This window comes from Phoenix dactylifera, chromosome 12 (genome assembly GCF_009389715.1).
Source record: "Phoenix dactylifera cultivar Barhee BC4 chromosome 12, palm_55x_up_171113_PBpolish2nd_filt_p, whole genome shotgun sequence".
Classification (NCBI taxonomy): domain Eukaryota; kingdom Viridiplantae; phylum Streptophyta; class Magnoliopsida; order Arecales; family Arecaceae; genus Phoenix; species Phoenix dactylifera.
In genome coordinates this window covers 2,223,658-2,250,854 of record NC_052403.1, presented here as the reverse complement: position 1 = coordinate 2,250,854, position 27,197 = coordinate 2,223,658, and the positions used below count along the sequence as shown (strand labels likewise).

General features: G+C 36.7%; 1 protein-coding gene across 1 annotated transcript; it reads left to right on the top strand.

Moving 5' to 3' along the window:
* Window positions 1-730: 730 nt before the first annotated feature.
* On the top strand, window positions 731-18,633 carry LOC103705095 (UPF0613 protein PB24D3.06c-like). The gene is made up of 9 exons (XM_008788709.4): window positions 731-1,078; window positions 3,995-4,071; window positions 5,341-5,446; window positions 9,161-9,253; window positions 9,355-9,420; window positions 12,454-12,599; window positions 15,958-16,066; window positions 18,131-18,195; window positions 18,302-18,633. Exons 1-9 carry the CDS (start codon window positions 860-862, stop codon window positions 18,447-18,449), a joined length of 1,029 nt encoding a protein of 342 aa, XP_008786931.2. The 5' UTR covers window positions 731-859; the 3' UTR covers window positions 18,450-18,633.
* The last annotated feature ends 8,564 nt before the right edge of the window (window positions 18,634-27,197 follow it).

The following is a 27,197-nucleotide window of genomic DNA, read 5'->3' as shown; positions in this document are numbered from 1 at the left end:
TTTGATTATTGTATAGTAATTGCCATATTATTACTATAATTATAAAATATATTTTTATTATTAATTTATTATTGGAGTATTATAAAAAAATTGTATAGTAATTATATCACCACAAAATAAATTGATTCTATAATGCTTAGATATACTCTTATTATCAAATTTGCATAAATTGCAAATAATAATAAATCAATCATTGATACAAAATTAAGAAAAAATAAAATAGACTTGTTGGAATGGCAAAGCTTTATTCATCGTCATTTTTTTGATAAAGAATAAGATCCTATAAATAGGCTTTACATCAGAATGATTCACCCCTGGTACTAACCATAACTCCTATAAAATAGGACCACAAATAAAGTACTTTCTCAGCCACGAAATCAAATAATCAAATACTTAAAGTTTCTGACAAACCTACCAATGGCTAGAGCTTTTAATTAATAAATATGAAATAAAACATTTAAATCTTAACAATCACTAGTATGATTTGCATTATAACGTGCGTAGGTAATAAAGCAGATACATATAAATTCGAAGAAAAATATTACGCGGCTCGCAAGAAGAGTTCTCTTCGCAGGCCAAGAGCCGGTCTCAGGGGTATAGTTGAATGCTGGCTAGCGCATAGACATTCCAAAGCAATTTAAGTTAAAAATATTAATAGCTCTATAATCGTCAGCCGATTGGATCACAGCCATCCATTTGATATTCTCTCATGCTGCACGGACACCCTGAAAAATATCTCCTCTCCGATCCAACGCCCCTCGCCCCCCATCCAAAAACCTAAAAAAAAGAAAGAAAAAAATATAATTCCTACTTCTCCCCATCGCATGGGCGGGGAAGCAGGAGCAGCCGATCGCTCGCCATGAATCCCTCGGTCACGGCTCCCGCCGCCTCCTCCTCCTCCTCCTCGTCCTCTTCCTCCTGGCTTGCCGGTCTCGTCCGCAGCGGCTCCCTCAAATCCGCCGCCGTTTCTGGCGGCGGCGCCTCCTCCATCCCCGCCGCTGCCAACGGCCTCGGCCCCGGCTCCCGCAAGAACCAGCTCCACGGCGTTCTCTTTAAGTACGGCCCCAAGCCTGTCCAGGTAAAAAGCAAAAACGGAAAAAAATTTAGGAAAAAGTTAACTTCTTGTTTTTTTTAACAGAACTCTGTAGTAGAATATGCTGATTCGAGCTCTTTATAGCTTTTCTTGATGGTAAATATATGGTTCTTGATCATATGTTTGTAAGTGGGGCTGTTCTTTGATGGATGGGAGGTTAGGGTTTGTCTTTGTCTCCGTGGTTAATTTTGGCATGTATGCATTCGCTAGATTTTATTTGGTATTTATCAATTGCGTGGTTTTGATTCTTGGCCAAACTGCAGCATGGTGAGTGTTGTTGGTTTGCTGATGTATGGGGTACCGGTAAGGTAGCATATGGGCCCCTTGTTTGGGACCGTAAACAAAATTCCTGATGTCAGAAAAAATTCGATAAAGTAATCATTTCTTACCGATGGTTATTTTGTTAAATATCTTCTTGATTGCGTCGTGATGCTGGCTGTGCTTCTTCTGTCAAGGTGATGTCTCAAAGGTTGAGTGGCAACTGCTCCATGTTTGCTGTTGGGGATCTTGTCATGTTGTACTTGGTACACGCAATGTTCCCAACTTACATGTATAATTACTCGAGTCAAACGGAAGTTCTAGGATTCTCGTCTTTTAGGAAAGCTGGTTCGGAAAGTCCTGCCTTCTCAATCTTTATCAGGAAAAGACTAGTTTGCCAGTATTTGTCCTTGCAATTCCTACGTACATAGGCACGTGGATTTATTGGAGATGGTGCAGACACTTAAGATTGGGCAAAGATGGCATCAAGAAGATAGTGGATCGCATATGGTTGATAATGTCTCGAGGTTCTTGTAGGTTGTTGCTGCTTTACTGGAGGAGACTTTCTTTTGTTGCCGAGTCATGCATAAATGAGTTTGGGAATTTGAATGAAGGTAGAATGGGGAAGGCCTTTTTCTCTCCCTTTCTTTCTTCATGACTGCATCAGTAACATACTTGAGGAGGCTGATTGCTTAAGTTGTTTATAAGTAGGGGAGAATGGATGGAGGAATGAGATTCAGTAAAAGAAAGCCTGGATTTCTTGCCTTTTGTTTGGTGAGACATGGTTTATGCCCTTCTGTTTGATGCTCCTATATCTTAAGTTCTAGGAATCAGAAGGATCTAACAGTTAGATGTGCACAAGCAACTGTACCTTTTGTTATTCTTATTTCTCTTCTTTCTTATCAGACTTTTCTCTAATTGATCCTTAAGCACATCATATTGGGAGACCCTATTTTATTTTGTATTACTTACATAATTGTTTTTGAACTTATGTCTAGGTTGACATATGTTGTTGCTAGAGGGTGTACAATCACAGTCTCTTAGTCATTATTTATGTTTTTATTAGAGGGTGTACAATCACAGTCTCTTAGTCATTATTTATGTTTTTATTAGAGGGTATACAATAGCAGTATCTTAGTCATTATTGATATAGTTATAATTGGCATAAGTTAGTAATGAAAGTGTGCAGATGCATGGTTTTAGAGTTATATGATCTTAGATAAATCTGCTCTATTATGTTGTGCTCTTCTATTCTTTTCTTCCTATTGTGATTATCACCATCACTATTATGTACTTTTTTCTTTCTTACATTAAATCTCAAACTGATCTGATCGATAAAACCTGATTCGATTTTACTACAAATCTTCGAGGGCTATTTCCTGTCTATTCCATGACTTGTTCGCACGTCACTGTACATTTTGTAATCAATAGCAACTAGGAACTCCAGACACTGCCCTCATATTCATTTTTATTTTATATTAGTATGTTCAAATCCATTCATAATGGAGATCTGATAAGCAAACTTTCTTTTTTTTAATATTATATATATATATATCCCACTAACATGAAGCTCGTTTTATAAGATTTGTAATCCGAAATCTGGATTGCTTGTCTTTACTTTATGCTAATACCCTTATTTTCTTGAACTTATTCGTGCCCTTGGATCTCATACTCCTTATTAGACTTATGTATAGGATTCTGTATTGACTTGGTTTATGAGCTTTGGGCCTGAAAGATGAACATATTTCCCTCATCAAACCTTACCTTCTTCCATCTCCATTTGGACTCTTTTCTAGATCTTGGAGAGTAGCTTCTTGGTTTGTGGCCGTAAATTGCTTAAGCAGCAACACATGTAGTATGTTCTACTCGCGCACAAGCATTCCAGGTCTTGTGGCAGGTACTTTTCCCTTTATAGCTACCTCCTATAGAACCTTGATGACTATCCATAGAGCTGATTTCAAATATAGAACCAATTGTAGAAAAGATCTCAAAACGTTACATGCATATGTGAGGTTATATTTTCCCGTACATGGTGCCATCTGGAGAAGAAAAAGACACTCAAATCTGGACACTGATTTTAAGATCTCTCCGACATCTTAGGCGATGGAATCTTTTCTGTTAAGTTAACATGGGGTTAACTATTTTAAATATGGTCAGGAAAGGAAGTGGCTTATTTTCCCTTCTGACAGGCGTTGATATTGTTTTGTGGCAGTGAAAAGCTCATGGTTGAGACTTTCTACAGAACAAATCTGAATTTGACATTTTAATATAGTTGCAGATGACCTATATGTGCACTGCTAACACTAATATGCAGACACTAATATTTGGCCTTCATGTTCTCCAATATTATGCCAGTCAACTTGTTACCCTCCGAATCAAGTGATTTTGTTTCTGGGGACTGCATCAAAGCATTTGCAGATGACTGATTTTGTTTGTTAATGAAGTCAATGATGTAGTGCGCTGAGATTTGTGAATTTGCCCCAGTGCCTTGGGAAGGGCCAGCATATCTTTTCATAATGACCATGGTTTCTTCTTTATACACTATAGCATCTACAATGGTGCCTTGTTCAAGATATATAATATTTCCAATACTTGGTTGTATGATATTCTCATTTTTCCCATGGAATATTTTTTTTCTCACAGGTGGCATTCAAAACCGGCGATTTTAACCAACAAGTCATTTTTATTGGTGGATTGACAGAAGGACTTTTGGCAACTGAGTATATCAACATTCTTCTGAGACATATTTTCCTGTTTCATTCATTGTTTTCATCAATTAATTTTTATGTCTTATATACTGCCTGGCTATCGTGTCGTTTTTAGTCTCTTAAAAATAATATTAGTTTTTAAAACACATATTTGATCCTAACATGAAATGCCACTAACTTAGAATATTCTTACTTAAAGCAATCTAAACCAAATAGGATGATGGCGTTTGGCCCTGGTTCAACATGGTCTGAGATGGGATCAGGTAGTCCGGGGACTGTGTCCACCGTTGCTCGATCCAGTTATTAATATTTGTTTTTGCTTGGATCCAACTTCTTATTAAGTAATTTGGTCAGTTGAGACTTTTCTTTTCGTAGTAATCTATATTGATATTATCATTTTTTTTTTGAATATTAGGCTGATTTATATTTTGCACTGATTGAACATTGCTCAATAGGGAATGGGTCTAACCTGTGGATTTGACAAATACATTCTGTACTGCTTTTGGGTTTGTACTTGGTGTAATCTTGGTTGGCTTGCATCTGTAATGAGAAACGAGTGTTTTTGTTATTTTGTCCCTTTCCATACAGTAGCCAATGACACTGTAATGTTCTGATATATTCTCCTTATTAGCTCTTACAAACTTTATAGATCATGTCTCTGATTGGTGGTCATCTATAAGCTTTTGCGGATCTTAAAGTATTCTCATATATTATGTGGAGCAAGAAAAAGTTTTCTAGGTCCAGTTCCCCCAATAAAGGCATCCAAGAACATGTTACTGCTATAGTTGGTTACTAACAATGCATGAATTTTACCACCTGACACTAGTGTCCTGTTATTGTGTTTAAATTTAAACTGTATTTTGAATCAAAACTCTGGTAATGTGACCTTCTTAGCTGTAAGAAACTCATCCATTTAAAACATTTTTAGTCATTAATATTCTTATTTAGTTCTTACCTCACTGAAATCTGAAGTTCTTTCCCACAGTCATGTTGAATTGTGCAAGCTTGGGTAAATTGGTTTTGGTCGACCTAAAACACTTCCTGAAATTTAAATTATCACTTTTTCTATAAATAGATTCGACTTTGGATTTTGATGAGGGGTTCCTGACTCTAATGGTGTTAACTCTGCAATATTCCTAGAGAAAATTTCCTAGATTCAATTTTTTCCTTGTTATTAATGGATGAAAATGCGTGTAATATAACTATTTATAGATGTAAATTCACACTATGTTTTATTGATATAATTTCTTTCTAGTGTTCAGAAATTTCGCTGTTTTGCAGGTATTTGGAACCTTTGTCAATTGCCTTGGAGAATGAGAAATGGTCCTTGGTGCAACCCTTACTTTCTTCATCTTATGTTGGATATGGCACTTCCAGCTTAGAAGAAGTATGATTTCTTAAATTGGCTACTGGATTACTGATGCCATCTAGAATTATTTTTTTTAACATAACATTTTCTTTATTTAATTAGACTAGTGATAACTTCAAGAGCAAAGCTAATATTATATACTCCATTGCACAAGTATCTCGACTATACCTTTTGCCAAGCAAGTCTGAATAAGTTCACACAGTTGAAAGTTTTGTTTTAAAAAGTGGCATCATTTTGTACTATAATATCTTAAAAACACTGGTCAGGCATATCAAAAAGTTGATCGTAGCACAATGGATTTGTACCATGGTTGATCTGCTACAGATTGGCAAAAAATTGAGAAAATGATGCTTAAAAACCATGAAAGATAGGAAAGTTAAACTGAATGGAGCACATGAATTGTGTGGTTGATGTAGTCAGGAAAAATTAGGGGAGGTATAAGAATTATATTATATTCCATTTGTCAAATCTGCTAATTATTTTTTTGTTTTTTTGCTAATTATTATTTCATGATAATTTATATCGAGCTATAAAATATTTCAGAATATTTGAAAATTCTGAATAGTTCTAACATAGATGACTGTGCATGTTTGACACACTAAATCTGTTGGCACCATTTTGTTATTCCTAGTGATCTCGAAGCTTTTTAATCCAAAGAGAACTAAACTCATGCATGTCTGAGAATAAATCATTGCTTTGAAATGACATATTTCCTGATGATGAGATTAGACTTATTGCTAACAATTGTTCAACATATTTTTGGAACAAAATTGCAAAAGACACTATCCTGTCATTTAAAGTGTTGAAGACCCTCTCAAGGGCATCCCGAGGAGCTTTTAAGTTATTCGCTCATTTTGGGTATTCTTGGTAGATGCTGTTGAGGATCAAAATGTTTATTCGTTGATGATCTATATCTCCGGGAGGATTTGCACTGAAATATTCATAACTCCTAAAGACCTTCTTACTAATTAACTTTAAACTTTGTTCTACTAATAGAAAGCAATCTCACTAAATTCATTGCACATGATCAATACAAATATTATGCAAGTATGACATAATAAACTTTACCTCGTCATGCCATTTGGATGCAGAAATAATATTTGTGATAATTAAGAGGTTCTTATCTTGTGCTTGATTTATGAATTTAGACTTTAGAGGTCCAAGGAAGTGAAGTTTCTAAGATGGTTTTCTTGGTTTGGAAGCTTGTGATGCAATTAAGTTGGCAGGAGTTATGCTGCAAGTGCAGCATTCATAGTCTAAGAAAAGCTTCTGGAAGCAATGGTTGCAATAAGCAGCAGCAAGAAGGAAGCTGCTGTTGGAGTGATTTTAAAGAGTTTTAAAATGAATTCCTGTTCATATCAACCGTTGTCTAGGAGAATATCTTAATGTTGCAGCACTGTGAAGTGCTTAATGCTGAAGATGCTCTATTATTAATTTGTAGTAAGAGTAATATCGGGCAGAATACTTGTGTTAGTAGGCATCCAGGTGGCAAAGGAGTTTTCTATTCCCTAGTGGGTTGTAGGGAAGCTTTAGTTTTTTTGAGTAAAAATAAGAATAATAAATAATTTGATAGAAGAGTTAAAAGTAAAATATAATTAATTTAATTTTCAATCAGAGGTCTGGGTATGTTTAGGATTTCACTTTCCTATTGAATTAAGTTTGATTCAAAGAGCATGGTCAGGTTGCAAAGAGTGGAGACTTGATATTTTAGTCATTCAATTCAGTGAAGATTAAATTTTTTGGATCTTTTCCCATCTAAACAATTAGGAGCCCATCATGTTCCGTTCCCTTTATTCAAATACCTCCTATTATCTAGTACCTTTCCGTCTTTTATATCACTTTATATCTATTTGGCATTACATCCAATCATTCAAATCACCGGTACTGAAGTCCATACTGATATTTCATTGGGTTGATACGATATCGGGACTATATAGTTCTGAGTCACCTGACTCTTGGGAAAATTCTGTGTCTCAGTATCGTGCTGAGACCCTTTTTCTGTGGTTTTATTATTTTTTAAAAATTTTAATTTTAAGTAAATTTTTAGTGAATATTTTTTATTTTTTCATGCTTAAATGAATTTTGAGGTGGTTCAACATATGTATGGTGCCAATATTGGTACCAGCACCCACTACCTTTTTCTTTCTCTTCCTCCTCTCCCTTCTCTCTCTCCCCCCCCCCTCTTCCTCCCCCTCTCTCTCTCCCCCCCATTCTCTTTCTCGGTCTCCCACCCATAGCAAACGTGTGACCGGAGGAAAAAGGAAAGAGCGCAAGGCGTCAAAGCTCTCTTTCTCCTTTTTTTTTTCCAAATGTGGTGACCTGGTCGGTTCGTGCTCAGTACCAACCAACCTGGCCCTGGTACAGGCATGTTCCAAAACACTTTTGGCTGGGTTATGAATCCAATTAAGGATCAGCATCCCGCACCCGGTACTGGTGCTTGTTTTCCTTTATAGTGGTGCGGTACCAACGGTATCCATCTTGTTTCAGAGGGTCTTTAAGTCTTGATCTCAATAAGCCTTCTTCATTCTAATTCTTTGTGTCTTTCTTCTTCCAAATCAACCATTTATTTTTAGATTAAAGAGACTGGTTGCTACATTTAAGGGCAAAGGAATTGCATGGATAATTGTGCACTGGACTCTCTTTGTCACTGCCCCATCATATTGTGTATATATATATATATCTATTAACTTTGTTACCAAAAGAAGTGTGTAACCTCCATTTCAAGTAGTCATAAATTCCAACTCTTGCACAAGAGATCTTCAATGCCGATAAGCAACAGGGTGGAACACGGAGAGAGAGAGAGAGAGAGAATGTATTCTTTCTGTATTTGTTTATTTGGTTGATTTTGGCAAACCTTTTAATCTAACCACGTATTTTAAATTGGTCAAGGACAAGAAATTGTTGAAAACGAAAGGTAGAGAATTGTAACGGTTGTCTAAAGAGTTATTATTTGAACTTTGCAAAAGGTGATTTTTTTTCTTTTATTTTTTTTTGAAAAGAAATTCTGTTGAAAGTCTTGACGTTGCTGGAGCTCAAAATATTCAGGAATAAAGAGACGTTGAAGAGTATGAGGGACATTTGATATGAGGGTTGGCATACAACAAAATTTAGAGAATTTTAGAAAACAATAGTGTATTTGTAAAACCCATGATTTATGTATGGAAACATACAATCTGTACTCATGATAGAGTTTGGGTCAGACCTTTGATAAAAAATTCACATAGTTATTAAGAAATCTTCTACTAATTTTTGAAGTTGGAAGTTTGTGACTGGAGTTGAATCTTGGTTGTTCTTGATACAAAGTCACAGTTAGTTTTTGATGTATTTTGCTATCACAGATCGATAAATGTATGCAGGTAATATGGTCAGGTAGGGAATAGTTTTTATTTTCCTCGCCAGCACAAGTAATGATTATTGATCTAACTACATTACTCTAGATTTTAAACTTCAAGAAATAAACATATAGTAGAATTCATATATGAAGTCTGGTAGTAGATATGCTTCTAAGTATGTGCCATAACTTTTAGCTCCTACTAAACTTTCTATTACATTTAATATGATCTAATATGAGGTTGACATGATTAAGCACGATTTCTTGAGTAACCTTATTACTTATTTAAACATAAAGTAAATTTAGATTCTGCTAGCATATTTCATGTATATGTTATTTTTTTTCTTCATTTGAATACATATATTATTGCGCTAACTCTGTTTTCTGATTGTGTATCAAAGGACTCCTTGGAGATAGATCAGCTTATTGGCTACTTAATAAATAAGGAAAACTCGGAGGGTGTTGTGCTGCTTGGGCACAGTACTGGTTGCCAGGTTCATATATGTGAAATTCAAACATTTGGTTGAAGCTTATCTTGCCTTACCATCTAGACACATGTCAAGTATATTAACTTGACCCACGAACACTTATACAGGATATTGTGCATTATATGCGCACAAATTTTGCATTCTCCAGAGCGGTTCGTGGAGTCATTTTACAGGTATTTTCTTATTTGTTATATATTTTCTACATTTATGGCTCCGTATGAATTAAGAATGTCCTAAGTTAAAAAAATTGTCAATTATATCACAAAATTTGCAAGTTCATCAACGCCACTGTTTCTTAAATTTTTAGGAAATGTGGGGGAGTTTGTCATGTTCTTTTTCAATCGATAGAAGAACAAGCAAGGTTGCAGGGAGGTTATATAAGCTTTATCTCCCACCCGGTCAAATTCTTACCCAAAACATAATAATGCTGTACCAAAAAGAGGAAGTGATTTATATGTTGGAAGACTAAAAAATAACCAAACAAATGAAGTGTCTTAGGCTGATAATTCTCCTGGCTGATTCTCCTAAAAGGTTTCCCAGTTTGAAGCACATGAAGAAAGCCCAAAGAACCTTATAGCTCCACATTGAGGGGTTGTCTTGCCTATTGGACATCCTCGACAATAGTCATCTTTATTTTAGAATTGCTTTAAAAAGATTCTGTCAATTCTTTGATCGAGATCATCCAACAAAAAGCTAAGGGTGTCACCTGAGTGCACCAAGTACATCCTTCAACAAGCTGATGTGGAGGCAGGCAGCTGATACAGTTACAAAGTCTGCATAGGTTGCTGTTGCTGCCTTCCTTGACAACAAAAAAAACCTGTAAGGCCTGATTCAAGGAAAATAATTCTCAATGTTTTATCCTCAAGGAAGTTATCCATGAACTAACCATCCTGCCTCATAAGTCAGCATTTTGTTCTTATAAGCTAGCTACATCAGTAATTGCTTATAGTCATAGCAAAGGGCACCTTCTGAACCTGATCGTCAAAGTCTCAGGACATCCGATTCCTGTCATCATGGATAATTGAGAATCAAATAAAAAATACCTGTTGTCCCATGTCAGCACCAGCTGTCTTTTATTCTGAGGAGATGTCTTCAACCAGGACTGACTGTCTCATGACTCTGATCCGCTCAATAATCAGGTGCTCTGATATCTATCTGAAGTGAGGCCATTTGGTGTCCTGAAACTGAAAGGGCACCTTCTGAACCTGATCGTCAAAGTCTCAGGACATCCGATTCCTGTCATCATGGATGATTGAGAATCAAATAAAAAATACCTGTTGTCCCATGTCAACACCAGCTGTCCTTTATTCTGAGGAGATGTCTTCAACCAGGACTGTCTCATGACTCTCATCCGCTCAATAATCAGGTGCTCTGATATCTGACTGAAGTGAGGCCATTTGGTGTCCTGAAAGAACCACGAAAGCCAACTGAGCGCACTGTACACAGAGAAAAAAGTAGTATCTCCTCTGTTTTCTTTGAACTGAACCCCAATCTCAAAGCAAAGTTTCTTCGTTTGAAGGGTAAAAATGCTTATTGATCTTCTTGCATTGTTGCTCATTTAAGGGGTATATTAGTTATGAATTGGATGTCAAGCCTCTTATGATCTGCAATTCTCCAGTCACTTACACATTTTATCTTTAAGTTCAGAATACCTGATTTCAGGGGCAATTTCCACCGATGTCTGGTTCACGTGTTTTCGGTAGAACTGAGGTATTATGGACAAAATTAACCAAGGCTATTGTAAATCAGAGTACAAAGAGTGAGAAATTCATGAAACATAGGAGAAAAGACACGCCTTTTTAATCATCTTAAGCATGTCTAGATTAATGATTATAGTCTTCAAACTTCTGACATGACTATCTTGATTTATTCAAAAAAGTTACTGGTGTATTTTTCAGCTGCTAGGATCATATGTCTATAATTGCTACAATTATGATGTGTTAGTTAGTGCCGTTCTTGTGCAAATCCACTACTAACAGATAACTTGTTAGGGCTTTACTATTATAACCAAGGATAAATCAGTGAAATACTTTTCAATGACAAAATACACATTATAAACTTAATAAAAAATTCAAGGTTGATGGACTTCTCTTTTGCTTCTAAATGCTTTCTTTCTTAGATACTAGCCTTATAGGGCTGGAAGTGGGCTGTGCTAGGACAGGTCGCGCCCTTTTTGAGCCTGCCAAATTTTTTTTCAGGCGTTAGGCGAGGACAAAGATCAAAAAAGATTTCCTAGATCAAGCCCGAGCTTGATCCGAGATTGACCTAAAGCCCCAATAGGCCCAACCAGAATTGAGCTCGAGCAAACTTTGCTCGAGTCTAGCAACCCCCACCTAGTGGCCGTGTATGAGACCAAATCCTAGGATGGAGTTGACTAGGTCGATGGAGAAGAGGTAGAGGGAGTTGGTGGGGGACAGCGGGGCAGCAACAAGGTACTTGTGAGGTGTTTGGGAGGAGCAAGGGAAGGAGATCTAGAAGCGGAGGTAGAGGGGATGGGTGCTAGGTTTGGGCCATCGGTGGTTGGGGTAACGAGGGTGAGGAGTAGATCTCGAGAGTAGAGGGAAGTGGTGTCGGAGTTATGAATGACAGCGACAAGGAGCAAGTGAAGGCTAGGGGAAGGGGGAGGGTGGAAGCCTCCAGATGGTATCCATGAGCCTGGGAGGGGCTTTACATGTTGAGGTGGGTGGGGGGCGAGGAGGGAAGGGAGGATGAGGGTGAGGAGCTTGAGTCACGGAATGAAGACAAACGTAGAGAGAAGGGTGGGAGAAAGAGGTGGAGAGAAGAGTAGGAGAGAGAGCGTGCGGGTCGGGGAATATGGGTTAGGGTTAAGGTTAAATGGGTTCAAGTGGCGGACCAAGCCCGGTCCGGCTTTGGGCTGGGTTCGGGTGAGGTTAAGTTTTTGTTCGGGCTCTACAACTTGTGCCCCAACCCAACTTGAACCCTTTTAGGCCATGCCAAAACCCAAGCTGGTATGACCCAACAGGCCTCGAGCCAACTTGAACCCACTTCTAGCCCTATATGCGTATTATTTCTATAATTACAGACATTAAGCATAACTAATTTCCACATTTTTATCCCCCTATCTTTCATTTAAAAATTCACTATTTGGTAAAATGGCAACGATTCTTTGAGGAATGTATGCTGCCAAAACTGTGTATATAATTGTCATTAATATCTTATATGCTTAATTTGATATAACTGATCAGGCCCCAGTTAGTGACCGGGAATACAGGGCAACTCTTCCCGAAACTGCTGTGATGATAGACTTGGCAGCAAAAATGATAAGTGAAGGTAGGGGAATGGAATTAATGCCCAGAGAAGCAAATCCAGATGCCCCAATAACTGCCTACAGGTGAAAATTACAGCAGTTCCATTGTTTAATATTTGCTCTTACTCTTAATGATTGTGCTAACAATGTTCTCTTTAAATCATTTAAGCTGATTTACGTATGAATAATCAAATTCTGTTGACCTTTGGTTTCAAGGAACTTCTGCCATTACCTTCCACCATGCTATGTTGTAGGTTTGTAGCCCTGATATAGACATACATTTCAAAATGGCTTGTCTTCTACTACCGGATTCTAAAATCATCTTTAATTTTCACATTTTTTATGCTATTCTATTAAAAGGTCCATGATCTTCAGCAGATTTTGCTCTACTTGTGTTTACTAAAAGAAATTAATTGGTGTTTGACATGCCAAATCATGAAATGCAATATTTGCCACTTGTTACTATTCCATTTGAGCACTGCCAATATTTAATATCTTTATCTTGTACCAATGGATGTGGATTTTACATATTCATTTTGAGGTTTGTAGAACATGTTAGTTGGCTAACAGCTTAATCGTTCGGGTGAAAGGAACTCAAACTAAATTCTGATTTATAAGGATACCCATTATCCAATGCTCATACTATAGAATGGTGGGTATATGGAACATGGATACATTTCATGATCATCAATCCAATGCAAAGGTTAGAGACTACAATATATGGATTTTGATTTCGGCATTTTTTAATTATGTTCAATAGTTTAGATATTCAAATTGGATGACCTATCATTGATTTTGAAGAACAAATGACTATCTCAGCTATCCTGTTTAGAGCACCCTAGCTCTACTCTCTCTCCATATATACAATGGTATGCTAAACCGGCCCGTACTGGACTGGTCCGATATGGCGGTGGAAAACGGTTTCGGCCCCAAAGAGGCCGGAACCGAGCGATATAGAAGTGTACCAGTGCGAACCGGACCGGTTTGCACCTGTACAGCTATCTTCTTGTCGCTTTAAGCTCTTGCAAGTCTTGGTCCGGTTCACACCGGTACGACTATCTTCTTGTCACTTTAAGTTTCTGCAGGTCTTGGCCTCTTCTTGTCACCCTTTTCCTTCTCTAATCTCTTCAAATCTGATTCGACCTTCAAGGCTCCTTCCAGCACATCTTTATAACTACTGAAGAGGTGAGATGACAAACGAGATCGAATCGGATATCTCAGACCTTGTTCAAATCTATTAGCCTTGCTCCTTTCGAACTCTGAGAGTTGGGGATAGAGTCGGCCTAATTTGTTAAATTTGTTTGCATGCTTTAATATTGTCATGTCATCCTTCTGCCCCAAAACCAAGAACTCATTCTCTTTTGCTAATTTCACTGACTTAGAAAAGTATTGATCATAAAATATTTTCTTAAACTCTTTCCACGTCAGCTGGTCATCCTTATTTCCATTAGCAGCTTTTATAGTAGTCCACCAAAACTCGTTGTTTCCTCTGAGCATCGGTATGGCCATTCTAATTTTTACGTTATCGGAATACTGCAGTGGATCAAACATCTTCTCCATCTCCTGATTCCCTATGGGTAGAGAATCAGCTCCACCCTTAAACATCGGTGGGTTAAGCCTTCTGAATCTCTCGTAATAGGACTCTCGAGGTGGTGTAGGTCTAGGAGTGGCCTGCATTTGCTGCTGTTGCTGAAGGAGCTGAGCCACTATTTGGCATTCTCCAACAATGTCTACCCTAGTGGCTGGGGCATTTGAAACTTGCTCAACTGGCTAGTTGGCATCTCCTTTCGTGGTCACTCTTGCTCCTCTTTTTCTTGCAGCAAAATTTGCTAAAACCTCCTCTTCTCTGTTGCTTATTATCACCTATTAAAATACTAACATTAATCAATTTTTATGGTCGAGCAACAATAAAATTAAGAATATCTATCTTTTCTTATTCAACTATGCGGAACCTAACTAAACGAGACCTAACTACCCATTGCTAAACTTTTAAGTTTTACCCACAATTAAACCTATTGCTCTGATACCATATTGTCACAACTCAAGACCTCACCCAAAAAGGCTAGACGGAAAGTATTGTTTGTGTTTCTTGATATTGTATAAGTATCCAAGATTTACCCAGCAAATAACCGATATGGAACTAAACACACACCCGCACAGGTCCTCACATAAATAATATCAGAGCGGATCCAGCTCATAAGCTATGTGGACGAAGGGGTACTATAGCACGAATTTGTTGGGGCTGACCACGTGCTGATCGTGATGCTTGTGATTAGATTTATATGGATTTGAAGTTTTAGCCGGACGAGGACGTCGGGACTTATACGGGGGAAATATGTGAGAACTCGTGCGGGCGTGTGTTTAGTTCCATATCAGTTATTCGTTGGATAGATCTTGAGTACTTATACAGAATTAAGGAACCAAATAATACTTTCCGGCAAGCTTTTTTGGATGAGGTCCTGAGTTATGACATAAAATACCTTCATGCTTATTTGTTTTTATTGTAGTTGACTTTTTAATGGAAGGTTTAGCATGTTATCTCGAGTGTACCATGGAAGGCTTAGCACGTCATCTTGAGTGGTACACTCGAAGTGTTAAAACTTAAAATATATTTTCCTTTTTTGTTTTGCTGCATAAATGTCAGGTTGCTGGACATAACTTTTCTTTTATTACACACAAGGGAGCATTCAATCATCACCAATTGCTAAAATAACAACATACACCATCACCCATCTCTTCCTTCTCATGTTCCTGTTTCACTCAACTTGTTTTTTAGAGCCCTTTTTATTGTGTAATATTTTGAGTCATACAACATAGTAAATCTCATTCTATAAATTTTTTACTTTAGGTCATCAAGGCGTGCGTCAATCACATAATACCATAGAAGCACCTCTCTATTAAATTTTTTAGGCATTCAACCAAGGGGCATATCGCTATCGGTACATTACCAGTACGATACTTAAATCACGGGTTGATAATGCCCTATTCCTACAAAATCAACATATTTCTTCTCACACTCGTTAATTACCCTGGGCATGAAGTGCACTTGCCAAATATAATTTGGCACTGCAAAAATGCTCTGCTAGCACAGCTGTGAATCCTATAACTATCTTGTGTTAAATGCCTGATAGTAATAATGATATCATTACTGCGACCACATGTCAAGTAGTGATTCACCAAAATTTCACCATTATCAGATTGAGCAGACCATTCAAGCCTTCATACGGAAACTGCATTAATTGAGATATAGTTCATGATTAAAATGGCTAGATGTCTTCATAAAGAAGGCTTTCAGCTAGTCTGCTAGGGAGGAGCTAGCAAGTATTGATGTAAATCTCTATTATTCTCTTGGTTGTACTGTCACTTTGTAACCACATTTCCTGGTTGTACGCATGTGTGTTTTCGTTAATCTTTTCTACTGATATTCCAAAGTAATTAAAAGGTACCATTCACTTTGCGCATACATGGGGGATGATGATATGTTCAGTTCAGATCTTAGCGAGGACCAGTTGAGATTGAGACTTGGTCACATGACAAGTACACCTTGCCAGGTAATCACTCTTTTATATCTGTTTTTGTTTATTGAGTTTGCTATTTTTCAATGCATAATGTGTTTCAACAGTACTTCATATCATGCCGAATCAGGGCATGGCATTAATTTTTTGATTGGTTACTGCCTGATGAAGTGTTCATGTTTTCATTTTCATCGTCATTTGTACTGAATAAAAGAATAGAACTGTTGCATTTGTATGATTTACTTTCAAGGCAGTTTTTCCTTCTTGCCACAACTAGCATTGTTAAGGATGCTGATAGCATCAATGATGAATCAATGAATTATGTTAAGATCCGCAAAAGCATGAAGAAGTTTTATGCTTGCTTATTTTGTGCATTCGGTATGGGGGAACTCAACACCTGGTCCTTTGATTGTCATTCTATGTTTAGTCCATAAAGGTTTTTATTTTGCATTTAGTCGTTAAACACAGTTTGAACATCAGTCCATCCAATTATTTGTTTAATTTCATGCAAAAGACTTCTTTAGGAACAGTCTGTGATGCATGGTTATGCGAAACCATCATGATAATCAGCAAAATGCATTCTGCATAACTTTTATATTGTTTTAGGCTATCTTTTTGGCTATAAATTTATTGTAAAAATCCGTCGTCCAACCACTCTCTCGAGCATCATTCTTTTGAAGCAATTAATATTTTTTTTGATGTTGTATGAACACCATCTTTGGCTTGTCTCTTATCCTTTCAGTTATTATTTCTCAATCTGAATTCTTTGTACTCAGCGCTTTTAATTTCAACACCAAGGTTCTCTCAACTTCTAATTGTCCTGTTCACTGTCCTATTAGGCTTTCTGCATTTACATCGATTTATGTTGGTGCAAGTTGTTTGCCGTTCATATTTCATTCTAGAATAAAAGGGTCTCCTATTGCTTGGAGCTCTCACCACTGCGTAGTCTATGGAGGGTCAGATGTGCACAGTCTTACCCCCTCCTAGGGAGAGACTGTTTTTGAGTTCCGAACCTGTGACACCGAAGTCAATAGAGTAACCTTATTGATTTGTGCCAAGGCCTACCCTCATTCTAGAAAGCAAACAAAGTACTCCCTCCCTCGCTCTTCTCGTGTTAGTTTGGCATTTCATCATGGTATCTAAATTTCCAGTATTCAAAAGTCATTCTTAAATGCATAGTATCATTAACCGATAATGGACTTGCTATTCGGTTTTGTAGCATCAAGGCCACACCTGAATTTTCTCCAGAATCTGGTCTAGCGAGTTTCCCCCCTTGATATTTTTTTCTTCAACAAATTGTTGCAGTCAAATTTGCTAATTTTCTTTCATCATGTTTGGGTTAACCTGCTAGATGTGCATTGCCTAGTGTCTTTTAAAATATTCGTAGGTGCGCTATCATTATCACCTTTTTCTCAATTCTTCAGCGACTGATAATTGTGTCTGTTCAAAAATTATTTTGTTCTAATGAAGCATCAATATTTTATTTACATCTTTTCACAGCTGTTATGCAACTTCACACTAAAGCTACTGCTTCAGATCCCTCAACTATAAGTGGCTCAACCTATTAGAATGATTCACAAAATCTTGGTTTATAAAAGCCTGAAACAAGTTAGCAGTAAAGCTTAATAGATCAAATCGGTAGTATTTAGTAATATATTTAATTTAGTGCTGGTCCTCGTCTTTTTTAAGTTCCTAGTCAATAATATTTGTTTGTGGTTGCATGAGACTTCTCATTACTGGCTCTTTAGATTTCAGCTGGGGATCCAGATAGAGATGTTTTATCATCTCAATTCCTTACACTAGAACAATCAATCTCCTGGACAAACATATTGCCTTCGGCAGTACGGGCCACCATGTGAAGTAATTGGGTAACTAAATTAAGCGTTCTGAGTTGCACCAATGGAGGATAAAGTTGTGACTGTTTTACTTTGTGGAATAATTGGGTAACTAAATTAAGCCTTCTGCTTTACTTTGTGCTGTAAAATTTGCAGAATGTTGTAGACTCTGGGATTCTTTTAGCTAGCGTTCATTTTTGAGGTTCCTCCTACTTTCTGGTACAAAATATTGTTTTAAATTGTGTTTCTGATTATTTGGCTGCAGGTTATTTTCTCCATGGCTGATGAGAATGTGCCAGACTATGTTGATAAGAAAGCACTGGTAGAAAGGTAACAGTTCTCAAGCTCATCCTACAGCTTAAGGATGTCATATAGTTATTGATGAACCACTTCTTATCGGAGGTGCATGAATCACCTAGTTTGCATAATCCTGCAGACTATGTCAGGCTTTGGGAGGTGCCGAGAAGGTTGAAATTGAATGGGGAAATCATTCTCTCTCTAATAGAGTGCAAGAAGCAGTTCAGGCCATCCTAGATTTTGTTAAGAGGGAAGGACCGAAAGGATGGGATGATCCGTGGAACTAGATTTCTGCATGTTTGTGTCTATATATACATATATTTTGAATTCGATTTCCTTTTTTTTCTATGTATACCTTTTTCTCATTTGCCTTCTTTACTCACCTTTTTTTTTGTATGTCTGTCCAGATTTTATTACTTGATTGTTGTTGAGTATTATTAATTTATGATTTTCTTGTGATTATTTTGCCAACTGCGTGCATTTGAGTACAAGTCAAAAATCAACCTGATTGTCTTCTCCGGAACTAATTTTTCTGTTTCTACATCTATAATTCAACTTTACTGAAGTGCGGGTTACGTTAGTCAAGGTTAATCAACAAGCAATCCATTTGTGTATTATGAGTTTTCTGACTCGATGTAAGAGTGATAGACTGCTTATTTTCGGTCAATCCATTTGGGGTGCCTGCATACCTAGTTTATATCTAGGTCAAGAAGCCAAACACTAGTCAAAAATACTTATTAGGTTTAATAATTAAATCTTAAATATGTTTTTGAATGTGGAAGGCGTCTTTGAGTTTGTAGACATCATTAATTATAGTTCAGTATGTCTCTTAAAAGTTTATAAAGGCAATTATGATATGTCTTTCAAAATGTACTCATGTATTAATATAAAAAATATAAATATTTAATATGGTTTTATGTAGAAAGTGAGTCTATGAAATATCTATTTGAATCTAGTGGTGGATGCTTTCTTCTCTTTTATACAATCTTCTGTTACATGTGTTTAACTCCGTATAATTCTAGCATCAATTGCTACTACGACATCAACTTGATTTCTCGTTATGTTCTTGGTTTTTTTTTATCTTTAGAAAACATCCCATTTCTCAAGTGTTGGTTTGCACCAACAACGAGCATGATAAATTTCGACTCTACGGAGGGCTATCTTGTCAATATGAAGAATGCTCAATTCAAACAGAAGGAAGACTAGATGAAGGATTTAGAGAACAAGCAAACCGATTTAAAGAACAAACAAGATATTTTAAGAGTACCTTGATCGACTTAAAGCTATGGTTTTTCAATTTATTGCAGTTGAACTTTCTTTTAATGATCAACCATTAGAAGTGATTATTCCATACTATATCAGCCTCAGGACAAAGAGCTAATAGAGGAAACAAATGAAGTTTGATTTTTTCCCTGAAGTTCTGAAACTGTATTACCATGCCTTCCTAATTCTCCTTCTAAAGCTTAGGTACTTCCTCTTATAGTTCTTGAACCTCATACTGCTCAAATTTCTATGTCACCTATGGCTTGCCATTAGTTCCACGTCGCCTAAGTTTCATTCGAGTGGGGAATTTGATAGTTTAAAGTTCTATTGGAAAACAAAACTTGGAAGTTCTGGAAATTGAATTTCACCTTTCAAATTTGGATACTCAAATTTAGTAAGTGGTGATTGGGAAATGCTTTATACTCAAATTTAGATACTCACTAGATCATCTGTCACAGCATTCTTATCTCCCCATGAAAGCACCAAGATCGTTCATTACGGTATTGCAAATTATGTGCCAGAGATTTTACATGGTATCACTTGAAGGACAAGGAATTTGTAAAGCATTTATCTTCGAAAGAACTTAAGGACGAGTTCTATGCTGCAGAAAGTTTTTGACATCCAAGCAATGGACTACTTATTTTAGACCAGCCCATTTGGAGTGCTTATATAGCTAACCCATCTTTTAGTCTAAGTCAGTCAAGGTTGGTCAAACAGTATTTGTTAGGTCACTTAACAATATTAGGTCTTAAGTATGCGTTTATGAGATGCGAAAAAGTACATTTCGAGTTTCTACACATCATTAACTATATTTTAGAAGGTAGTCATACATTAATGTAATATTTGAATTCAAATATTCAATCCTGGTCTTAGAAACCAGTATTTTATGTATGGATCCTTGAAGAACGCTGTACCAATATCAACATGATATTCTGATGCATCTTTCTCGTGTTCTCATTACCATTTTGTTCTAGCTGTTAGCTGCTGATGATCCACGGCGCGGCGAACCGACCATTCACTAAATCTGCTTTAGGAACAATATTTCAATCCAAATTAGGCTTTCAATGTAAACATAATGTTACATTCCAATGTCTATTTAAAGCATAACATTTTGGAATAAAGTACATTTCAATGTCTATTTGTAGCATAATACTTTGGAATGAAGTAGATCGATCATTTCTTCCCTAAGAACTTTTGCCCAGTAAGGGGATTTCAACAGCTTGTCATCATGGTGGCATTTTGATTTTCTCATCTACAAACAGAAGTGTGAATTCTTGTTTGGCCTTTTGACCATGATATTCTTATAAGGTTGATCTTCATGTTGCTCTATCAAGGTTTCGAATCATGTCTGAAGCAAGGCAGGACAGCTTTTTCTTTCTAATAAGAACCAGAAAACTTTCAGCGAACGATTAGTTAGTTGCATCCAGCAATCTAGCGTACAAACCAATATCAACTCAGTTTCCAGGCTTGTCAGTTTATACTTGCAGATCTTCACATTCTAACAAAGTGATTGTTCCATGGGGTACACAAGTGGTGAAGATATTGTCTGATAATTTTGTTGGAAAAGGCGCAGAATCATTAACTATTTGAAAACCAGCTGGGAGATGCAGTTTGTCTCTAAAAATGGTTTGATCATAAGCATTGACAGGAAACAAGCATCCGATACAAAAAGGCATTTCTTTGAATGATTTAAAGTGCACAAACTTGTTAATGGCTCTCCTTTTTCTAATTTAAGTATCATATCCGTATAGATACTTGATTCTAGATCGTTTAGTAGATAGAGTCTGCCCGTTTTCATCAATCTCCTAATCAACATCCAATCTATTTTTATGTTGGCAAAGAGAATTCGATTCGACAATATGCATGCAGGCTATCCGTGGAATCATGCCCAAAGATCTGCATGGGCATCATTCTATTTGAGCTTTTAGCCCCCTAGTGTATCGTTCAGATTTCCTTCATAAAGGAAACCCAAATGGCCCTTCGGCTTTGTGGTTAGCCACTCAAGAACAGTTAATTTGGCTCTTGACACGACTGACTCTACCATGTTTTGGAGCTGACCCTAAACCTAAACCATCTTCAGAGTTTATTCACAAGATTCACATTAACGTAACTTTATTATGCTGGATTAAATCGTGAATCTGAGCCTTTTTTTTTTCTATTATATCAACTCCAAAAAAGAGAGAGAGAGAGAAGAGAGATTCATACTGAGGTGGGGACAAGGAACAGGAGACAATTTCCATTTGGAAGGCATCATGGTCTTCCCATCCCAATGTCTGAATAAAATAGATAGGTCATTGAATAAATTTTTGAGATCTAAACTAGGGTCTGCTGTGTTCAAATAAAAAAATTCTGAAATCTCTGGTTTCTGTCAGTTCTCTTTAGAGGCACACTTGGAGATGATAGTTGACAAGGGCACTCGATAGTGTGTGTTGTGACATGACATGATGATGGGTTTTATGTAAGATTAAACTTGTGGGCATTAGTGCAAAAAGAAATTAATGATGGTACATCCGAGGATCGGTACTAAATATGGTTGATGTGATGGAACAAACCTTTTGTTGGTATTCTATTTGAACGTGATGAGTGCAATGCTCTCCCAATGATAGTAAAACAATGTGCACCATGATTGATATTGGGAGGAGCCAATGAGATCTGAGGAGGTGGGATGCTTGCCTTTCTATCTCATGAGGCTTTTGACCGGCCACCGCTCCTTTAGGAAATAAGCACACCACATTCTGAAAGTGGCTTTTCTCTTAATGCAGCAAGATCTTTGCAAGCCTTAGCATTTGTTATGATAATACCACCTTATTTATTACTCGGTTTAGTTTAGGGGTTTGAATTTAAAAATGAATGCAAACCATAGTGTTCAAGAATGGTTTCGAAACATCTAATGCACACAAAAAAGAAAAAATTCCTGAAAGTTCTCAAGATTTTGAAGAAATTGGTGACTCAGTAAATGATTAATTAATCCACTAATACAAGATCAATTTTTTCGTCATTGCAAACATATATGAGAATAATAAAACTATGATACTGTGATGGAAATTATGCGATATATACAATATGCAGTTGTTTAGGCATTAGATATACCAAGTTGCAATAAGCATCCAAGCGAATTTTTTCATATGAAATCCAAGAAAAAATATGTTTGAAATCCTTTTACATTTTCCTCTGCCAATAAAAAACCTTAGAGAAAACTTGTTTTATGTAATAATAATAAGGTTTTTTTTGTAATTGTGTTGTAGACTAATGTAAACTAAGTGGGTCCTAGAGACAATGCAACAACCTCTTCTTCCTTTTAACACCACACTTTCAACCAATGAGGATGTAGGTGCAGATAATGATGGATCCTCGAGCTAGTCCATCATTTGATTTGTTGTGTCATGGAAAGTAATAGCATTCTTGAATCGTTCTGTTACTTGATTTATGATATGGTCGGGGCTAGATTATTGTTTTCTATTACTACAACTAGCATTATGTATGAATAACCAAGGAGATGCACCATGGCACGTCCTTGCTTTAAATTTTTTTTCCCTCTCAATAGCTACTATTCCATCAAGTGCAACTACCATGCTAGCCAAATGGGATATGTGATGGATGGCTGTGATTCTATTAAGTGTGACTTTATCAAGGAAGTCGTCTATTTAGTGAATGACAAACTTAGTCTTCTCTTCTTGAATTATATACTTCTTGATTATTTAATATTACTTTTTTGTTTATTAAAAAGTAAATTATTAGCAACAGTTTTGTCAAACTGTTGGGAGTTAGAAATTTGACAATAATATGAAATATATGAGCAAAGTCAGTTGTTCGACTCTACTTTCGTTATTTTGGGGTCAAAGTTGCAGAAGATGCTAAAAATCCAAGTATACCTAAGCTTATGATGCTAAGATGTGGATGGGCTCAAGAAAAATAGTGTTGAATTTATATTTGTTTGAAAGAATGTACAAAATTTTAATAGAATTGATTGCTTATTGTCCTCCTTCTCCTACTCTCACTCTTCACCCGCTTTAATAAGCTGAAATGCCTTCTTAATTTGGCTCTTTTTCACCTATATATGTTGTTAATCAAGATTATTGGCAAGAGCTTTGGCTGCTGCTTGTCGAGGCTTTTATGTTCTGGAAAGATAATGGATTTTGTCATGCCAATTCTGATGGAAATTGATATATGGTTTAGAGACTAGGTTTTTTAGGATTTTAATCTGCTGAAGAGTCATATAAGCCACTAGAAAAGTTATAGACATGTTCTAGATTTTTTGTTTTTAATCTCTACTTTATATAATAGGAAAGACTTGAATGCCAGCCTCCAAGCCCGAAGCCTACCTTTTGTTTTCTGGGAAGGGTATGGGTGTCCTTAATAGGTAAGGCTTGGACCCCCAATATACCCGGAAAACCATGCTTATATTTATGCACTGCGTATGCAAAATACTAAATTGAATAAGCCATGCAAGATTTTAGTGGGTAAAATAATACATGACATGGTATAAATTGAAAAATCCATATTCCTGACCTCTAGAATAATAAATATTTTCTATTTGGTTGTTATCCAGATATGCAACTCTTTTTTTTATATAGATCACTCAAAAGCCAATGTAGTTGTTTTTATGCTCTTTCTTAGCAGTGTTTCTCATGTAGTATGTAGTATAAATTATCCTATCCATGACTATTTAATTTTTTGCTTTCTAAATTTACCATTGGAATTTCTCATAAGGTGGGTTTTTGTTGATTATAAACTGATTTTATTTTAATTTATTATGTAATACGCGCTAAGTTATCTTCTGAATAAATATTTAAGAAGCCTATAATTAATTTGTGATCGTATAGCTATTTTTGGGCCCTATTGCCTTAATCATATGGTTAGGTTTGATTTGGTTAATGGGCTCCGTAATAGGTGAAACCATTAGGATTACTAACTAGGCTAAGTTCTCCCTCTACTAATATATTTTTATCCGTAAAAAAACTTTAGGGCATCAAAGTCTCTCTGTTGCTAGGGTGCATCTATGTCATGAGGAGATAGATATCAAGAAGGAGAAGGAGAGGAAGATCTACTGCTATAGCGATTTTCAATGGCTGCTTAGGGCTCACAAGGTATATGCTTCGATCTTTTCCAGTTTATTTTATAATTTTTGTCTAATCTCCTGCATGGTATCTATGGAAGATCCCATATTTACATCTCCTTCTAATATTAATTTCTTAAAACCTCTTAGAAAATTCTTAATTTCTTTTCAAATCATAATTACTTCTTCTTTTCACTCTCTTCCTGCTTTGGACGACATCATCCTTACTATAATAATGGGATTTAAAATCTTTGTCTCACATCCACTGAGACATATTTTTCTTATCATCACTCCCTACCGGAAGAGTCATGCCCTACGTATTGATTGCACAATGCCTACTTCTGATATATAGATATATATGTTCGTTTGCTGCCCATCCTGACCAACCTACAGTCTCAACTCGAAGTCCACGAAACCATTAAAATAAAATCCAAAATATGCGAGCAGCACGACTAAACATGCTTGCAGGGAAGATGGTAGGATGAGGATTGAAGGGTATCCTTCTCTATCAGTGCTCTTCAACAAGCTAATGACTCCTTGCACTGAAAGGTCTTTCTGATGGAAGTCTTCTTGGGACTCATCCTACCTTCCCCACACACACAAAAAAAAAAAGAAGCCACCAGTAAAGAAGAGAAGATAATGCGAGAGGGCATCATTTGCGTGCTCTGTACCTGCTTTCCGTTGCTCTCCCCACTTCATCCGCGGCCCTCGACCCAAGAGGATAAAGCTTAGTGCCAGGACCTGTAGGACCCGGCGTTTCTGGGTCTAGCGCACTAAAAAAAGCGGTTTTCATGGCATTTTGGTTGACCGCATGAAACGACCGCACGAATTTTAGAGCAGTATCCTAAAGATTACACCAGACTTGGGATGAACAAATTTTTAGTAACTTCATAAGTTTAAATCAATAGCTAGCAACCAAATAATTCTAGTAAATAAATTTATCGTAATCAAATCATTAAACTTATTCGATTACGAAATATTTAAATATTCATTTGCTATCGAAAAATCAGCTAAATAATGACTCCATAGCTCGAACTCCACACTCAACCCAATCGAGACTATGCATCTATAACTCCGAAAAAAAAAAGAGAGAGATAGTGTAAGCTTTATAATTCAGTAAGAATCTTCCATAGTCACATCAATAAAGATATAGTAAATTTAAAATAAAGATTAACTATACAGCATATTAAAATATAGGCAAAAATTATAAAATCTCATACCGATTATTCAACATAGCTTGGGTAAATCCATATAAATATATACATGTAAATGTATGTCATCGTATATACAACTCACTTAAAAAAACATGTCAAATATTTTTAAGTCTAAAACTTTCGTTGAGTAATGGTTTTATATATCTTATCTTCTGTTATTACCTAGATTTTTAATCAATAATCATCTTTCTAATTTGGACTATCCGCAATCATGCTTCGGCTTATGACTGATAAACTATAATTTTTGCGCTTCAATCCGTGGCAGCAAACTATAATATCTGCATTTCAGTGGTAAACCATAATATTCACATGTTTCGGCCCGTAATGGCATATCATAATATGTGCTCGGCCCATGGTGGCAACCTTCAGTGGCGGCAGCAGTGGCAACGGCGACAAGCCATGGGCCTAAAGGCGGGTTGGTGGCGCGTGGAATTCCGGCGATGCATGGGCCTAAATTCAAGCAATAGGGACGGCCTACGAGCCGGAAAAGAGAGGAGAATAAGAACAAGTCGTCCTTCCTAGTCTCCAATAAGTAAGAGTCCTGTCTTCCTCCCAGCCGTGCGTGCAAAGCACGTGGGTGCGGCAGTCTAGGCCAAACCAGGCCCGACAAAAAAATTTAAGTTTTCTTGCAACGGTACTTTCCCTTGGCATGCGGTTATGCTCAAACAAAATACTAAATAATAATAAAAAAATACCCAGTTCCAGATGTTGACATGCCATGCTTACTTGCTTAGTCCAAAGCCTCCTTTTGGCTTCTTTCTCGGTCCAAAATTCCTCGGTTTTGACATGTAAAACGAGGGTGATGAGGCCGATATTTTTTTCTCTACACTGCTCCGTCCCACCCCTCGTGATATTTAAGAGAAATTTTTGAGGACATAAGCACAGCATGAGACCACCTACTTATTTCAACTAATTTCACCAGTTGCACCCCACATAAACAAGGTGCTTGCTTCATTGAGACATTGGCCTAACATATTGAAACGTCCTAGCTAACTTGTTGGCATATCAACTTACACCAACATCCTAATGAAAACCAATCTTAATATGTGGCAAGTGCTAGATGCACCCATCGATCTTTGTCCGATTTTAATTCTTAATGCATCTTTTGAAATTCAAAGAGCAACCATTTTAGTTACATCACATTCGCTCAAAATAGCCACCTAAAGTATCATCTATTATTTATTCGAAAAGTCCAAATACAAAATAATTGGACTAACAATATCAACTAACATATTAGCTGCGTTGTTGGCTTCTTGGCATAGATGTAAATGTTCCAAAAGAGTTCATCAAGTCGTACATATGTCAAGCATGAGTCGGGCAATAAGACTAACCTACTCGGTATCCAATTGACCACACTCGAAAGAGTCCAAATATATAACCTGCTCTCAACTATATATCACAAGCAAACACTTATCATACACATATTATGTGTGACATATAACTGCCTGTGTTGATATACCTCGACAACATGAAAACCATGCTCATCAAATAAGAAAGTTACA

What these genes read in the sequence shown, in the direction of transcription:
- LOC103705095 (XM_008788709.4), top strand. Translation starts at nt 860, where the DNA reads ATGAATCCCTCGGTCACGGCTCCCGCCGCCTCCTCCTCCTCCTCCTCG. An exon ending in ACGGCCCCAAGCCTGTCCAG is followed by an intron (nt 1,079 to 3,994) that starts GTAAAAAGCAAA and finishes TTTTTCTCACAG; the next exon opens with GTGGCATTCAAAACCGGCGA. An exon ending in AAGAAAGCACTGGTAGAAAG is followed by an intron (nt 18,196 to 18,301) that starts GTAACAGTTCTC and finishes ATAATCCTGCAG; the next exon opens with ACTATGTCAGGCTTTGGGAG.